Raw genomic sequence first — 19,506 nt, forward strand, 5'->3', positions numbered from 1 at the left:
AATTTATATGACTTCTAATAATAAAGTCTAATATCAGTTTAGAATATATTGTAGAATATGGTATAAGGTAGGGATCTAAGCTTAATTTCTTCCAGTCTTCCCAGCAGTTTTAATCAAATAAGTAGGGTTTTCCCCTCCAGGTGGTTTTTTTCATTTCACCAAACAATGGGTAGTTGAGTTCAACTAGTTCTCTTCATTACTTTTAAAAATTTATCCTAGGGGGCTGCTAGGTGGCACAGTGAATAGAGCACCAGCTCTGGAGTCAGGAGGACCTGAGTTCAAATCTGGCCTCAGACACTTGACACAATTACTAGCTGTGTGACTTTGGCCAAGTCACTTAACCCCAATTGCCCTCCAAGAAAAAAAAGCAAAAAAAAAATTATCTTTTGTTGCACCCCTTTCCACAAAGGATCTCTCTTATTCTCTTCATTATCCATTCTCTCTTTCTGTCTACCCTAAATCCTCATCTCTGGTTCATGACCCCTACAATTATCTCTCCTCTGCATTCCTCATACAATCAAAACCTCCAAGGTATCAATTCTAGGATCTCCCCTCTAAAGCAGATTCTGCCCCCCTTTCCATTGTGACTCACTCTCAAAACAATGATGTCACTGCAGGTGTCAGTGACAACACTAGCTTCTGGTAGGGTTCCCTTCCCACATCCTTGATTACACAGCCCTACCACTGAGTTATGCCATTCCCAATTACATTTTGTTCCCCCCCCAATTTGTTTCAAAATCTCATCTCTAGGTCCATGTTCTCCCACTTTCTTAGGTACCTGGTGACCCTAGGTGTTCCAAATTCCCCCTTTCCAGGTAAGATAAATGGACAAGCACCAAACCCCCCAGACCACACCCAGGACATAGACCCCATTTCCTTTTACAGAATATCTTTCTTCATCCATAGAAGCATTTATCTGTGAAATCTTCTCCCACCAACAAAGCAAATCTAACTTTCTTCCTATTCAATTTTCCCCCTGTTTTCACCCATTCCCCTGCAGACTCTTCTCTTACTAAGACCACAGGGGTCACTTTACTTTCATTGCTAGCCCTTGGTTTGAACCTACCACATCAACGTTTACTCTATTCCCTGCTTGCCTCTCCCACAAAAAAACCTTGATTCATCTGTAGGCAGGAAGATACCACCAGAGTCTATCAATAATGCTCTAGGTCTGCCTCTTCACTGTGACCTCCACCAGACTCACCTTCACCTTGTCTCCTTGTATATATTTAGAAAGAAGTTTCTTACTGGCTTCTCTGTGGTCCCTTTGTTGCTACTGATGTCCTTCCTGGCTGCATTTATTCATTCCTCCTACATATCTCTTGTGGGTTTTAGAGAAGCAAGTACTCTCTTCAATTCTGGTTTGCTTTCAAACATTTTAAAACAGCTCATCACTGAACTTCATCTTCTTTCATTTATGGTTAAGCTCAGATTTGCAGGGTAGGTCACCCCAGGGTGCATCCTGGGCTCTATTTCTCTTAAGAACACAGTGTTCCATCCCCTTATGCATTTTCTAATGGGAACAGAATAATCTTGGATTATTCAGATTTTCTTTCCTTTGTATTTGACAATCTTTCTCCAGATCACTTGCACAACTTGTTTTTTAATTGAGTTGCTAAACTTAACCACTATGTGTATTGGAGTTTACAGCCTTGTTTGTTTTTTTCTGGTATGAATTCTTTCAATTGATATTTCTGGGTTCAGAAGTTCTGAGTAGTTTTATATTATTTCTTGTAGTATAGTGTTAAGGTTTTTCCTCTTATCGTGTTCATATGGGAGACTATTTAAATCTAGAACATTTTACATCTGATTGTAGAGACAATAAAGAACCATTGCAGTTGACTAAATAATGTAGTCAGACTTGGTCAAGTGGATCAGTTTAATAACTGAGTGGAGGATGGACTAGAATGGAGAAAGACTTGAGTTAGAGAGAACAACTAGCTATTGCAGTAGTGCAGGAATGTGGTGAGGAGAGCCTACACCAGGGTGATGGCAGTGTCAAAGAAGAGAAAGGTATACATGAGAGATATTGTGAGGATAGAAATGACAGGACTTGGCAAGTGACTGAATCTGAGGGGGTGAATTAATGCTGAATTTATATACACATATAAAATTATAAGCAATGTTTAATAAAGATTAATGGTTTCACATACTATCTTCTTTTTCTGCTATATGTATATGCTCATGCTTTTTGGTGTTTAACAAAATAAAATTAAAAACAAAAAAAAGCCCAAAAAATGTAGCCTCTAAATTCAAAAAATAATAAGCAGTGGACTTCCTTCCCTCTCTGGGCTCCATTCCTGACTTCTTTTTTCACTATTCCTCAGCAGCCTTCTTAGCCTAAAAGCTATCTGTACCAAAAGATCCTTCTACCCCTGCAGTCCTTTCATCTGATTGGTTGTTTACTCTTGGTTCCTCCATTTTAAGGAAGGGCCCCCAGGCCTCTCTGGACCCCTCTCCAGACTCTCCAAACTTCTTTCTCAATCATTGCTCAGCACGGATAACCTCTCTCTCTACCTCCCCCCTAGAGACTTTTCAGTTCTCATTTGTGTGTTATGTTGTGTTATTATGTGTGTTATACAGTGTTATGTTGTGTGTGTTATGTTGATCAATTGAAATGTAATCTCCTTTAGGTGGGGGGGGTCTTTCTTTTTGCTTCTATCTGTCAGCACTTAGCACAGTGTCTGGCATATAATAAGAACTTAATAAATGCTTGTTGACTTGAATTGGAAAAAGATGTGGAGATTAATATTATATAACACAACAACAACAAACCAGAAATTATATTCTCTAAAAGTACATTAACAAAAATATAAAAAGAGGATTAAGGAACTGAATATGCACTTAAAAATTAGGAAGTCAATAAATATACAACCAAAAATAAGCACAGATGAGGAAATCTTTAAAATTAGAAGAGAGAAATCATTTGGTGACCAAAAAGAACTCACATTAAATGTTCAATCTTAGAAAAGAAAATAGAACTCTCTGTAATGGAACTTCCAAAGGGGAAAAAAAAATTCATGGTCTAGATGGATTTACAGGAGAATTCTATCAGATTTTTAGAGAAGAATCAATATCTACAATATACAAAATATTCTCAAAAATTGAGAAAGGTCTCTACCAGATACTTTTCATGAAACAAAAAGAATTCTAATACCTAAACAATGGAAAGACAAAAGAATGAGAACTATACGGGGAGGCTAGGTGGTGGGGAGGCTAGGTGGCACAGTGAATAGAGCACCAGCCCTGGAGTCAGGATGGCCTGAGTTCAAATCTGACCTCAGACACGTAACATAAAACACTAGCCATGTGACCTTGGGCAAGTCACTTAACTCCAATTGCCCTCCCCCCCCCCAAAAAAAGGCAAAAAAAAAAGAATGAGAACTATGGAGCAACATCATTAATAAATTCATTATTTCAAAGTACTAAAATAAAATTCTGATGAAAGATCAAAATAATTTATTTTTAAGTCACTTATTATGATCAACTTAGACTTATACTAGAGAAGCACAGTTTAACATTAGGGAAACAACCAACACACTTAATATCATAATAACTATCTATCTAAAACCAAAAGCAAGCATGATATCCAACTGAGAAATACTACAAGCTTTCCCAATAAATACAGAAGTAAATATTTCCTTTATTTCTTGCTATTATTTATTATATTTCTAGAAATGCCAGCAATAACAGTAAAACAAGAGAAAGACATAACAATAAGCAAAGAAACAAAACTATCTGTAATTTTTGATGATATGATAATAATTAGACAAAAATTATCTGATTTGGTACCGTGGTCAATCAGTGAATCTGTGATGCAGAGATGTTAACTGCAGTTTTATTATCATGCTCAGAGCATAGGATACATAGAAAAATTAGGAGTCAATGAGCACTGATCATTAGTTTCTGCTACCTTACATGGAATATAAATCCACAAACAGCATAGAAAAGTAGAATTTTACAGGAAACAAGAAAGGAAGACAATGTATACACTTCTAGAAACAAGAAATAGAAGGGAGAAGAAAAGGGCAACTTCCATTTCATCAACACTAAACCTGTGGTTTGTTAACCCTGACTTTGTAGGTGATGTGTATGATCTTTGAGCTTCCAAGAAAAATGCATGGAACTTCAAAATAAAAGCCCAGAGCAGTGTTCTCTTCTTATTGTGGTTGTGGCAAGATGTCAAAGTCAAAGTCTCTTCCTCATCCCAAATTTTTGTCTTATTACAATGATTTGCCTAAAAACTCATGGAGAATCATCAAAGAAATTAACCAAAATGATGAACAGATCCAGTAAAATTTCAGGCTATAAAATAATTCTGCAAAAAACCAACAAAGTTTCTATGTAAGAAAAAGAAATCCAGGAGTCAAAGACAATCCCATTTACAATAACTAGAAAATAAATACAGTATGTGACTCAATCTACCAAAGCAAATTAATAGATTCAACTACCAATTAACAAAGCACACTGTAGAGATTAAATTACAAAATGCTCCTAAAAGAAAGAACAAATTATTAATGAATAGTCAGTGCTAATGGTGGGGCCATGTCAATGTAATATAAAAGCACAATACTGGCCAAGATGGCAGTGCAGAAGCAGGAAAACTCCCCCCATAACCAACTCAAATACCTATAAAATATGACTCCAAACAAATTTTAGAGCTACAGAACCCCCAAAATGACAGAGAGAAACAAATCTCCCACTGAAGGCAGCCCAGTAGGCCAACAGAAAGGGACCATCAAAGTGGGCTGGGAGCAGAGCACAGGCCCACATGAGCCCACGGTTTTAGCCCCAGGGCAGCCCCTACTAGCCACAGATGGAGGTACTTCAGGAGAGTGGATCACCAGCAGCTGTGGTGGTTTCCAGAATTATCAACCCATAAATGCCAAAGACAAAGTAAAAGGTCAGTGGGGAACTTTGTGGGAACAGGGGAACCTTGAGCACTGTCTGGCCACTGCCCCCAGGGCAAGAAGGTGAGTGGGCAGCAACCTCAATGTGGCGCAACCTCCATGTGGCAGCTTCAGAGCTCCTGGCCTGCAGATTGTAGGGGGACCAAGCGACCATTCAGAGGGGTAATCGTTATTGCTTTAACCTGCTTGGATCTGGATCACTATCTTGGGAGGAGGTTCTGGGGTGTATGACCAGTGAGCCAGAGTTTGTGGGGGCTACAGAGAGCACCCAACTAATAGCTCCAGCAACTGTGAAAACCCCAGCAATTTGGGACAAAGCTCTCCTCTCTGGAAGCAGAGTTCTACCAAAAGTCAAGTAATTGAGTGCCAACATGAGCAAGCAAAGGAAGCAAAATAAGCAAACCTTAGACTCCTTTTTTGGGGACAAAAAGGATCAAAGCATGGAACAGGAGGAAGACAATAAAGTCAGAACTCCTGCACCAAAAGCTTCCAAGAAAAATATGAATTGGTTACAAGCCATGGAGGAGCTCAAGAAGGATTTTGAAAATACAGTAAGAGAAGTGGAGGTAAAATTGGAAAGAGAAATGAAAATGATACAAGAAAATTATGAAAAGTGAGTCAACAACTTGACTGAAGAAAATAACAGCTTAAAAAATAGACTAACACAAGGTAGCTAGGTGGCACAGTGAATAGAGCACTGTCCCTGGAGTCAGGAGGACCTGAGTTCAAATCTGGCCTTAGACACTTGACACTAAAAGTAGCCACGTGACCTTGGCCAAGTCACTTAACTCCAACTGCTTTCCAAAAAGAAAAAAAAACAGACTAACAGAAATGGCAAAAGTGGCCCCAAAAGAAACTGAGGAGAAGAATGCCTTAAAAAGACAAATTTGCCAGATGGAAAAAGAATTTCAAAAGCTCAATGAAGAGCTAATTCCTTCAGAATTAGATTGGAGCAAATAGAAGCTAAGGACTTTATAAGAAATCAAGATACTATTAAACAGATCCAAACAAATGAAAAAATAGAAGGCAATGTGAAATATCTCAGTGGGAAAACCACTAACCTGGAAAATAGATCCAGGAGAGATAATTTAAAAATTATTGGATTAACTGAAAACCATGATCAAAAAAAGAAACTAGAAATCATGCTTCAAGAAATTCTCAAGGAAAACTGCCCTGATATTTAAACCAGAGGGCAAAATAGTTTTGCTTGAAAGAATTCACCAATCACTTCTTGAAAAAGATTCCCAAAATAAAACTCCTAGGAATATTATAGCCAGGTTCCAGAGCTCCCAAATCAAGGAGAAAATATTACAAGCATCCAGGAAGAAACAATTCAAATACTGTGGAAACACAGTCAGGATAACACAGGATCTGGAAGCTTCTACATTGAGGGATCAAAGGGCTTGGAACATGATATTCTGGAGGTCAAAAAAGCAAGCATAAAAACCAAGAATCAACTACCCAGCAAAACTGAGTATCATGTTTCAGGGCAAAATATGATCATTCAATGAAATAGAGGATTTTCCAGCATTCTTGATGAAAAAACCAGAGCTGAATAGAAAATCTGACATTCAGATACAAAAAACAAGAGAAGCCTGAGGAGGTAAACAGGGAAAAAAAATCATAAGGAATTTATCAAAGTTGAACTATTTACATGCCTACATGGAAAAACGATAATTGTAAGTTATGAAACTTTTCTCAGTATGAGGATAGTTGAAGGGAATATAAATGTGCGTGTGTCTATCTATCTATCTATCTATCTATCTATCTATCTATCTATCTATCTATCTATCTATACATATATATGTCTATGTAGGAGGGTATATGTACATAAGAATACATGTGAGTGTGTATGTGCACAGGTATACATAGACAGAGGGCACAGGATCAACTGAAGAGGAAGGGATGATATTTAAAAGGTGAAATTGAGAGGTGAGAGAGGAATATAATGGAGAAGAGATGGGGAGAGACAGAACGGTGTAAATTATCTTATATAGAAGAGGCAAGGGAAAACTTACAATGGAGGGGAAAAACAGGAAGGCAAAAGGGAATGGGTCAACCTTAGTCCTACTGAATTTGGCTTAGGGAGGGAATGACATGCAAACTAAATTGGGTATCTCACCATAGAGTAGAGTAGGGGAGAAGGGGATGAGAGGAGGGATGATGGAGGGGAGGGCAGGTTGGGGGGAAGATAGTTAGAAGCATACATTTTTGAAAAGGGACAGGTCAAAGTAGAAAACAGAACAAGTGGGAGGTTGGATAGGATGGGATGGAAGGAAATATACTCAATCTTTCACAATATACCCACTATGGAAATGTTTTGCATAGCTACATGTGTACAACCAATATTGGATTGCTTATCTTCCCAGTAAGGGTGGGTGATGAGGGAGGAAGGGAAAGAATCTGGAATTCAAAGTTTTAAAATCAAATGATTAAAAAAAATATTATTTTTTTTACATGCAACTGGGAAATAACATATACAGGCACTGGGGGATGGAGATCCATCTTGCCCTACTGGAAAGTTGGAGGGGGAATGGGAAGGATATAGGAGAGAACAGATTGGGGGAGGGGATATACAGTGAGATCGCTGTTCTAGGGTGGTGGGTAGGGGAAAGATGGGGAGAAAATTTGTAACTCAAAATCTTGTGGAAATGAATGATGTAAACTAAAAATAAACATAAAATTTAAAAAAATTAAAAAGAAAAAAGAGGCAAGGGATAATTGTTACAATGGAGGGGAAGAACAGGAAGGCAAAAGGGAATGGGTCAATGTTACTCTCATTGAATTTGGCTTAGGGAGGGAATGACATACACACTAAATTGGGTATCTTGTCCTACAGGAGAGGAACGGAGAAGGTGATGAGAGGGGGGATGATAGAAGGGAGAGAAGATGGGGGGAGGATAGTTAGAAGCACACACTTTTCAAAAGGGACAGGGTCAAAGTAGAAAATAGAACAAGTGGGGGGCAGGATAGGATGGAGGGAAATATAGTCAGTCTTTCACAATATATCCATTACAGAAATGTTTTCCGTAACTGCACATGCACAACCTATATTCAATTGCTTATCTTCCAAGTAAGGGTGGGTGATGAGGGAGGAAGGAAAAGAATCTGGAATTCAAAGTTGTAAAATCAAATGTTTAAAATATATTATTATTATTATTTGACATGAAACTGGGAAATAAGATATACAGGCACTGGGAGATGGAGATCCATCTTTTTTTTTTTTGCCTTTTGGAGGGGCAACTGGGGTTAAGTGACTTGCCCAAAGTCACAGTGCTAGTTAAGTTTTAAGTGTTAGAGGCCAGATTTGAACTCAGGTCCTCCTGATTCCAGGGCCAATGCTCTATTCACTGCACTACCTAGCCACCTGGTATGGAGATCCATCTACCCTACCAAAAAGTGGGAAGGATATGGGAGAGAGCAGATTGAGGGAGGGGGTATTCAGTGGGATCGCTGTTTTGGGGTGGTGGGTAGGGGAAAGATAGGGAGAAAATCTGTAACTCAAAGTCTTGTGGAAATGAATGTTGTAAACTAAAAATAAATATAAAATTAAAAAAATTCATTTGGATGAATAAAAGATCTAGAAATAACACAGGAAATAAGGGGAAAAGTAGGAACGAAGGGGTAATAGATAGCCCTTCAAGACCTCAAACTATAACATAAATTAGCAGTCATCAAAACAATATGGTGCTTATTAAGAAAAAAAAGCAAAGTAGATAAATGGAGTAGACTAGACAGGGAAGAATCAGAAACAACTGAACTTCATAGTCCAGAGGTTCAATAAACTTGAAAATATAAATTACCTAGGAAAGTTATGTGATAACTCCTGGGAAAATAGACAGCAATATGGAAGAAATTAAGCTTAGAACAACATCTTACAATAAGAAATTTGAAAAGGATTTATGAACTGAATATTATGGATCATAACAGAAGAAAAGTAGATCCTGTACCATTCACAGCTATGAATTAGAAGAAAAGCAGATTCTATGCCATTCACAGCTATGGATAAAAAGATATTTTTTAACCAAATAAGATATAGAGACATTTACAAAAGATGGAATAGATAACTATTCCCCAACAGTTAAGAGATTAAGGGACATAGTTTTCAAAAGAAGAAACTGCAAACAATTAACAACTATATGCAAGAATATTGCAAATCACTAAGAGAAAGGCAAATCATAAAAATTCTAAGTTCATCATATGCCCAGCAAATTGGAGAAGATGACAAAATTAGGAGATGATCAATTTTGTAGGGGCTGTATTGTTGATGGAAGCTATGAACTGGTATAATTGGAAAACAATTTTGAATTATTCAAATAAATCAACTAAAATACCTGTACTCATTGATCAGGAATATATGTCAAGGAGATCAATTACAAAAAAGAAATGTTTCTTTATTATTAAAATTATTATTATTAAAATTTCTATAGACACCAAGATGTTTATAGCATCATTTTTTTAATGATAGCAAATAATTGGAAGCAAAGTAGATGCCCATCAAAGGGAAAATGGCTAATAAATTCTGATATATGAATATTGGGAGAAATGACTATTTCTCTCTCACATTAATAATCAATTACTGAATTATGACTAAGGATTTTCCCCTTTTCTTTGTCTTCATTCAGAAATCAGCATTGTAGTTTATTCAAAAAACTGTTAAGTGCAGGGCTGATAATGAGATGGAAAACTTAGATCTGATCAAAAGGTAAAGAAATTCTAGTTTAGGTGAATTAGTGGCTTCTGACCCATTCTGCTAGATATATAGGATATAGATAGAGGTAGATTCCCCCTTTTGTCTAGACAGTTTGGTTCAGGTATAGAGAAGTCTCTTTGACCAACACTGAGTGATCAAGTCATGTCCCCCAAACCCTCATTAGAATAAACCTACCTTTCATTATAATATTCATTATTTCATCACTAATCAGAACTTATTTCCACCCTCAGGGACACCCATTCTTCAAGGGCATATAAGTGTTGAGTGGGTTCTTTGGTTTATGAGAGACAGTCAAAAACCCCACCTTTTATTAATTACTTGCTAGCATAATTAATAAAAAGATTAATTACCCAGAAACTATGTCTCTTGAACATTACATCACAGTATGATGGAATACCACTGTGCTATAAGAAATAGACATGATGAATATATAAACAGTGTTATGCGCTTATACAAAAATGAAGTAAAAAAACCATAAAAACAATATCCAAAATGACTATAAATTGTCATAATTGTATATTGTATAGTGCCAACTAAAAGAATAAGCAGAAAACTATCATATCCAAAGTAAATAGTATAAAAAGTGAGCCCACTCCCCTTTTCAGCAATTTTTGAGAAGATTAAGGAAGCTCCTACTCTCATAAATTCAATGAGTGAAGATTTCACTCCCCTTTTCCTGCTGCCCACAGACCAAATCTAGATCCACAGGCCTTGAAAAGTTAAGAACAACGGAGGTTGGTGAAGATAACAAGATTAGAAACAAAACTATGACCTAATTTCTCTGTACATAGGCATAAAAAGTTTATTTTTATTTAGTTTTGTATTTTTAAAATTATATTTGTATGAGAACATAATATTCAGAAATGTATTATTTTACAAATACAATAACAAGATCAAAACGTGTCCTGAACTGGACCCGAATTGAGACCAACATTCTCAAAGGCCAGTTGGTCTAGCCTCAAGTGAAAGCCTCATTAAAATCTGTATTTAGAAGTGGGAATAAATTGGATCAGCAGAAAACACTAAAGATTTAATTCCAGCAAAGCAGATCAGAACTCTTTCATGTATTTAGCCCCTCAAAATTTCATCACCTCTCAGCCAACCTCATCCAGACTAAAATTTTGATGAGAAACACAGAGTCTGCTACAAGGCCCATACTCAAACCCATTTCAATTTGCTAGGATCTACCCAAGTTCTCCCTTTTTAGCATACCCTTCAATAGCTGAGAGGTATCTCTACTGTTCAGTGAACAGTATGTGTGTGTGTGTGTGTATATATATATGTGTGTGTGTGTGTGTGTGTGTGTGTGTGTGTGTGTGTGTGTGTGTGTGTGTGTGTGTGTGTGTATATAACTTTAGCAGAGGCATACCAAGTGAGAGAATGCAGCACTTGACAAACCTTTAAGCACTGTTAAAATATGTGCTATTATTGTTATACTTCATGATTGAACCATTTTAACATGCACTTTCATTTGGCTTTGCCAATCAATCAGTAAACATATATTAAATGCCCGCTATGTTCCAGGCATAGCACTAAACTCTAGGGATACAAAAAGTGGCAAAACACATTTCCTTCTCTTAATGAGCTTACAACCTAAAGGGGGAGACAACATGTAAGCAACACAAAGCAAGCTCTATACAGGATAAATAGGAAATAAGAGGGAAGGAAGGCACTAGAATTAAGATGAATTGAGGTAGGCTTCCAGTAAAAAAGATGGGGTTTTAGTTGATACTTAAATAAAGTGGGGGGAGAAGCCAGAGAGGTCAGTAGGCAGAACTGATTGAGGAAGAATATTCCAGGCACAGGGGACAGTCAGAGAAATGGCCCAGAGCCAAGAGACAGAGCATCTGATTCATAGAACAGTAAAGGGGTCACTGGATCAAAGAGTATGTGGTGAGGAATAAGATCTAACAAGACCGGGAAGGTAGGAAGGAGCTAGGTTATGAAGGGCTTTGAATGTCAAACAGAGCATTTTGTATTTTATTTCAGAGGCAAGAGGGAGCCTATGGAGTTTACTGAGTAGAGGTAACATGATGGGATCTGAGACTCAGAATCACTTTAACAGCTGAATGAAGTTTGGATTGGATTGGGGAGAGATTTGAGGCAGACAGGCCCATCAGCAGGCTAGTACAATAGACCATGTATGAAGTTATGGGGGCATAAACTAGAAGGCTGGCAGTATCAAAAGAGAGAAGAGGACATATTGAAGAGATGTTGCAAAGGCAAAATCAAAAGGCCCTGGCAGTCGCTTGGCTATGGGTGTAAGAGACAGTAGGGAGTCTGAGATGATTCCTAGCTTGTGAACCTGACAGACTGGCAGGATGGTGTTACACTCTACAGTAACAGGAAAGGGGGGTTGGGGCAGGGAAGGGCAGAAGAAGAATTTGGGGGAAAGATGAGTAAACATTTTGGACATGTTTAGTTTAAGATGTCTAACAGATACCCAGTTCGGTCTGAAAAGCAGTGAGAGATGTGAGACTGGCAGTCAGCATGGAGACTTGGACAGGAAAAGAAGACTTGAGAGATAAGATCACCAAGTGATGGAAATCTAGAGGGAGAAGAGAAGAGGGCCCAGAAAAGAACCCTCAGGCACAACGAGGGTTACAGGGCATGATCTGGATGAGGATCCAGCCAAGGATTCAGAGAAGACATGGTCAGATAGTTAGGAGGAGATCCAGGGGAGAATGTACCCAAAAACCTAGAGAAGAGAGTATCAAGTTGGAGAGAGTGATCAACAGTGCCAAAGGCTACAGAGGGGTCAAGAAGAATGAGAATCAAGAAAAGGCCACTGGAATTGGCAACTAAGAGGTGATTAATAACTAGCTGTGTGACCATGAACAAAATCAGTTTCTTAGTTTCACTTTCCTCATTTATAGGATGAAGATAATACTTCTGCCATCCATCTCCCCAAGTTGTTGTGAAGATCAAATGAATATCTAGCAGAGTGTCTTGAATACAGTTTACATTCAATGTTGATTGAACAGAACAAAGAAATCATTGTACATAGCAAGGGAGTTACTTGTCTAGGGAAATCAACCTGTGAAATACAAAATTAATGTTCAGGAACTCTTGTCTTAAAATTCAGACTAAAACAAGACTTTTTTTTTTCTTTTGGAGGGCAGTTGGGGTTAAGTAACTTGCCCAAAGTTACATGGCTGGTTTTTTGTGTGGGTGTTAAGTGTCTGAGGCCGGAACCAAACTCAGGTCCTCCTGATTCTGGGGCCAGCGCTCTCACTCACTGCACCACCTAGCCACCCCAAAACAAGACTACTCTTAACAAAAGTATGTCATAGATTATAGGTTATCAAAGATTACATGGGGAACTGTGCACCAAGATAGATAGAAAAAAACTACAAATACAGAACCTGCTGACAAGGTCAAGAGTATTCCATTTTGAAGGAAACAATGATATAAATTGAAGTAGGTATCAGACATGCTTTCTCTCATACAAATTACAACCCATTAAAAATTTTCTGGGACAAGATGGCTAGAAACTTAAAATTTCAAAAATTTTAAAAGTTTGAGGGCAAGGAAGCACTCTTCACTTCTTTTATGTTGTAGACTCCTCTGGCAGTCTGGTGAAGCCATTTGGCCTAGTATGTTAAGAGGTTATTTTCTTCCGTATTTTTTGGTGCCTCCTTTACCAAGAAGTTGACTCTTTTTTTGATGATTTTCTTACATCATTTTCATTTCTTTTCCCAATTTTTCCTCTACTTCTCATTTGATTTTTTAAATTCTTCTTGAGTTGGGACAGCTGGTGGTACAGTGAATAAATCACCAGGCCCGGAGTCAGGAGGACCTAAGTTCAAATCTGGCCTCAGACACTTAACACTTACTAGCCCTGTGACCTTGGGCAAGTCACTTAACCCCAATTGCCCTGCCCTTCCCCCTCCAAAAAAGAAAAAAAAATTCTTCTTGAGCTCTTATCAGAATTCTTTTTTGGCCTAAGATAAATTCACATTTTTTCTCTAAGGTTTTAGATGTGCTCAATTTTGACTTTGTTGTCTTCTTCTGAGTGTGGGTTTTGTTCTTCCCTACTATTTCCATAGTAACTTTCTATGGTTCTTTTTTAAATGTTTTGTTTTCTTTGTTTATTTTGTTTCTTTTTTAAAAATTAATTTATTTATCTTTAGTTTTAAAATATTCAGTTCCACAAGCTTTTGAGTTTTAAATTTTCTCCCTCTCACTTCCCTCTCCCCAGCATGCAATCTGATATAGGCTCTACATTCACATTCATATTAAACATTTTCATATTAGTCATATTGTAAAGAAGAATTGTAACCAATGGAATGAACCACAAAAAAGGAGACACAAAACAAAACAAAAAAGAGAGAGCAAATAGTATGCTTTGATCTGCATTGAGACTCTGTAATTCTCTCTCTGGATGTGGATAGCATTTTCCATCATGAGCCTTTTAGAGTTGTTTTTATTGTGTGCTCATTTTCCCAGCCTTTTTCTTGACTTTTAACTCTATTTTAAAGTCAGGCTCTGCTCCCTAGGTAGAGGGGTCACTCTCCCAAGCTTCAGTTTTATTTTGGTTTTTTTGCTACTGCTCTCAGAGCTGGTTCAGGGGGGAAGGGGATGGGAAAGGGGATTATTTTTTGGCTCTTAAAATGTGGTAAGGAGAGGTGTGGTCACTGCTCTCTTGTCCAATGCCCCAGTATGTGAGTGACTATAAGCACTCTTTCCCACCCTAGAACTGTAACCAAGGTCCCCACTCCCCTACCACTGCTAGCTCTGGTGTGCCAGTCCTCCTTCTTGCCCTTGGACTGCAATTCAAGCCTGAGACCCAGATCCTTATATGACTTGAGGCGGTGATAAGGAAGGAGGGCATTCTAGACATGGTCTCCTTCCTTATCACCACCTACAGGATTTCCTGGCTTCCTTCAAGTCCCAACTAAAGTCCCACTTTCTTCTTCTTTCGGAGGCAATCAGGGTTAAGTGACTTGCCCAGGGCTGCACAGCTAGTAAGGTCATATTTAACTCAGGCCCTCCTGACTCCAGGACCAGTGTTCTATCCACTATGCCACCTAGCTATCCCTAAGTCCCATCTTCTTTAAAAAGCCCTTCCCAGTCCTCCCTCATCTGAGTGCCTTCCCTCTAAGAATATATTAACTCCATCTTAGCCTGTCTATCTTATTTGAACATAGTTGCTTGTATGTTGTCTCTACCATTAGACTGAACTCCTTGGGATCAGAGACTGCCTTTGTTTGTATCCCTAGTGCTTAGTACAGTACCTGACACACAATACATGCTTAATAAATCTTTGTTGACAACGTCTAAGACTCACAAATATATAGAAGCACTGAAAAAAACACTGGCATCAAAAAGATGTTTTTGTGGTCATGGAGTAGCTTACTTAAAAAGCACTGTACAATTTCCAAAATGTAATCTAATTCTTCTCTTCCCCATATTCACTTCAATGCCATCAAGGTGGTAGAATGGATGGAACCTTGGACCTGGAATAAGGCTGGCCTGAGTACAAATCTGGCCTCAGATACTTACTAGCTGTGTGACCCTGATCAAGTGACTTAACCTGTTTGCCTCAGTTTCTTCGTAACATAATCTTACCTCCCAAAGTTGTAAGAGTAAAATGAGATCACATTTGTAAAATGTTCTGCAAACCTTAAAGTACTAAGTAAATGCTAGCTATTAGTATCATTATTTCTGGGCCCTGTTTGTTCTAGCTTTAACTATATTTTTTCCTACTCCCATTAAGTTCTCTCCACATATCTCTAACACAATACCTTTGCACTGGCTGTCTCCCACGCTGTGGGATATAGTCTCTCCTCATTTACTTCCTTTAAGGCAGGCCAGGTGCTACCTCTTACAGAAAAGTCTTTCCTGATACCCCTAGTAATTAGTACACTCTCCTTTCTTGAAATTATATTGTATTTACTTAACTGTGACTATGTTGCACCCATCCAGTAAAACAAAGGCTTCTGCAGGGCAAGAAGTACATTCTATCTTTACAGACTTACACTATTATAATGTCTTATGACTAGCAGAACTTTCCTATCTCCACACAAAACAGCCTTCTCACCCTTGAAAATGCCTCCTCCCCTGGTTCCTCTTCTAACTGGTAAGTTCAAAGAGTCCAGGTCATCCATATCCATTTCTCTCTAGGCTCAACTCTGCTCTTTGAACATTTCCACCCTCCCCCTACACCCTTCCAAGTACTCCTCCCCTCAACTTCCTCTGCCCTTCCTGCTCCTTGTTATGTGGTGTCCTTTCTCCTTTAAACTGTAAGCTCCTTCAGGGTGGGGATTGCCTTTTTTTTTTTTTTTACTTATATTTGTATCCCTACACTTAACACAGTTCTTGGCACATAATACTTAGTAAATGCTCTATCTATTTATCCATCCTATCTATAGTAAGAAGTGGACTGAATTAAGTGGCTAGGAGAGGATGACTGGAAGCATAAATTCAAGGATAGTTTCTTGCCCTATATTTCACTGTTATCTACAAATAGGTATAAAAATTCTAGTCTGTGAAGTTCCCAAACTCAATAATATGAATAAAGCCTGAGCTTCTTCAGACCTTTAAAATGTGATTCATTATTATTTAGGAAGCATTACAAATTCCCAGTGCAAACTCTGCCAACTGCAATAATGAAAATACCTGCCGAAGTAAAAAATAAATTTTAGAGTACTCAACATTTTAGTTTATCCAAGTCACCACCCTCTTCCAATAACTCAGTTAATCAAAAGCTGCTAACACATTGTTGGCGCATGGTCTCTATGTTATTGATGCCCAAAGGACAGTTAAAAAAAATTCCATAATACACAAGTTTTGCTTAATTGTAGTGGCTCACCTTTTCAGATGTCTGCCCAGGAGATGAACTGTTCAAGTCCTCGTGCACACGATCCAAAAGCCAGAGGAGAAATTCCAAGGCATCATGTTGTGAATTACCTTGGAACTGAGAGCCATACTTAGAAACTGTGTTCTAAAGAAAAAGAGGACCAAAATCATCCACTAGTACCAAAGTATGTAAAGAACTGAGCATAGCCAAGAGGCTATTCATTATCTCTAAAAAACCAAAAACAAATAAAAAATATCATCGTGTCTGGGAAGGCAGCAAGGATTAAGTGAAAGAAGGAATCATTTTTTCCCCCAGTATCTAGGCTAAGCCAATGGCTCAATATAATACTGCTGCTCCTATCTATTTAAAAGCCACAATAGTTAAAAAAAAAAACAAACAATAGATGTGATAATCCCTGAAAATCAATTAATGCTTAAAAATTTGCATATGAAAACATGAACTTATATTATGAACAGTTTTTAGTTACATATTACATTTATCATGATCATCTTATTGCATTTGTATCTATTGTATTTCTTACCATTTATGACATTTTCAAAAATGTTTTTCTCATTCTTCATCTTTAGTCCATTGCCTCTGCTGTCCAGAAGTTGGTAAACATGTTTCATTAACAAGACTCTGGAAACATGGTTTATTATTTCATTGATCAGAGATACTTTCTTCAAGATGACTAAAATATTGTAAGTAATAATATATCCAACTAAGGAACTGATACTGTTCTTTCACAACTCCAAAGGGAATTCTTTATACCATCTCAGAATCTTTCCATTAAGATTGTTAAGGGATTAGATAAGCATTCACTCATTTCTGACAACCTTTCAAACATATTGCAACAATGAAAAAAAACATCTCAGAATCAAGTGGAAACCCTGAAGTGATTTTTAGTGCATGAGCAACAAACAAGAAAAGCCTTACAATTGTCAGTATTTAAATCTGGTAATCATTTCAATGCAATTAAACAACCTGGTTTCAATTCCCAGTTGTACTACTACATATGACCTGTGTAACCTTGGGCAAGTGATTTAATAACCTGTCTGAATCTCAATTTGATCATTTGTAAAATGAGGGATGTAGACTAGATGACCTCTAACATTTGCCCAGTTCTAACCTATCCTGATCTTTCTTTCAAAGAACTGGAACTAATTTAATGACAGTTTAAATCCATAAAATACTAAAGCTCTTTGATTTCTGTGCACCTTTCACATTTTCCTGCTCATCACCTCACACTAATCCATCCTTTGGAAGGTAGGATATTTTGAGAAGGTTGAACAAATTACCAAAATACTTCCTGTCTCCTTGGACCATGAATCTGAGCATAAGTGTGAGTGAATGGCTCTAAGGAGAATTAACTGCAGCATGCCCTTCACAAGCAGTAAAAGAATCTTAGGCAAGAACCCTATAGTTTGTGGAATGGATTCAAAACACAGCCTCAATTACCTAAATTATGTCATTTTTCCTTCTGTTACACTCTCAAGTACTCCAATGGATCTGTCATCTTATCAATGTGAATACTTCCACCAGTGACACCAATTTTGACCCATGTTCCTCCTGTGTAGTAATTTATTTCCATATCCTCCTATGAGTTCACCAAAGCAGATCCACCCTAAGTGCTAGAGACCTGTCTCACTTTTTCCTGACAGCATGAGGATGTTAATATAGTGGAAGACATGGGCTATTAGCTATTCTTTGTTATCAGAACATCTCAGTTTCACACATCAATCAACATTTATTAAATACCTATTTCCAATCAATCAATAAGCATTTATGAAGTACTGTGTGTTAAGCACTGTGCTAAGTGCTGGCAATACAAACTGAGGCAAAAGACAAACCCTGTCCTCAAAGGATCTCACAATCTAACCAAGGAAACATGCAAACAAATTTATACAAACAAGCTATATATAGGATAGAGAGGAAATAATTAATAGAGTAAAGGGACTAGAATTAAGAGGGGTTGAGAATGGCTTCCTGTAGAAGATGGAATATTTGTTGAGACTTAAAGGAAGACATGGGAGCCAGTAGGTAGAGACGGGGATAGAGCATTCCAGGCATGAGAAGCAAAGAAAATGCTCATGTGCTAAAGAAAAGATAAAACAACAGTGCCAAAACAAATACTGAATAAGAAATCAGTAAGCACCTTTAACCAGACTAGGTTTGCAAAAGATGACACCAGAATCCTGCAACCACTAAGGGGGTACAAGGGAAGGTGCAGGCAGAGGAGCCAGAGCAAGGAAAGGGCAGAGCTGGGAAGCCTATGTTCTCACAGGCTCAGACTGATACAGTCACCTTCCCCATCTCTTCTCTTTGCTCCTCCTCACCCCTGCTGGGGATCAGAGGATCTAAGTGCTCCCCAGATCAGTCTTCATGCCCTAGGAACACTGAAAGTTTGCAGTCTCTGAACAATACAATCCCTGATGGCCTCAAGGACCTCAGCATTCTGTACCCTGAAGAAACAGATGAGATTGAGACCTCCCAGAACTTTTTGCACAGCTGCTGTTGTGTTTGTCTTTGTTTTCGAAGAGGACCATGACATCAGGGAAATGATGACATGACTTTCAGTTGACTTTGATTTGAGTGAGGGAGGGCTGTGCAAGGTCACCAGTCTCACTATGTCCTCCAAAAGTCATCTGGGTCCAGCAGTCAGATATTCATCAGGCTGACTGGAGATGGCCCAGGATACAATGGGAGACACTGGCCCTTTTAGGTGAAGGCCTTTTCAGGTTCTCACTTTGAGTGAAGTAATGCCCATTCAGTGAACAGGCCTCTTTAAGAAGTGAGTGAACGGCTGGTTCCTTTAATTAGAAAAAAAAAAGAAAAAAATCAAGATGGGAGGTAAAGACCCTCAGGGTGGCTGTTCCAAAGAGAAACAGTTACCATTGACATTCACTCTAAGTCAGGAGGGACCAAAATATAGCCATTAAGTGGAGACTGGGCAGGGTCCTATCGTAGTCTAGTCCATGAGTAATCGATAAACTTCAGAGTGAAATGGGTTTGAGTTTTGTCTTTGAGAAAGACAGGAAGGAAGGAAGGAAGGAAGGAAGGAAGGAAGGAAGGAAGGAAGG

General features: G+C 38.2%; 1 protein-coding gene across 2 annotated transcripts in view; it reads right to left on the reverse strand.

The window, feature by feature from the left end:
* Positions 1–19,506, reverse strand: part of USP43 (ubiquitin specific peptidase 43) — a 117,019-nt gene that overhangs the window by 78,330 nt on the left and 19,183 nt on the right. For both annotated transcript variants that reach the window (XM_069073084.1, XM_069073082.1), the window contains exon 2: positions 16,439–16,570. In XM_069073084.1, coding sequence (XP_068929185.1) covers positions 16,439–16,570 — 132 coding nt within the window. The remainder of the gene's footprint in view (positions 1–16,438; positions 16,571–19,506) is intronic.

The sequence above is a fragment of the Petaurus breviceps genome, unplaced genomic scaffold, assembly GCF_028583685.1.
Source record: "Petaurus breviceps papuanus isolate PSGF00001 unplaced genomic scaffold, PetGlider_PUasm1.0 90865, whole genome shotgun sequence".
Lineage (NCBI taxonomy): Eukaryota > Metazoa > Chordata > Mammalia > Diprotodontia > Petauridae > Petaurus > Petaurus breviceps.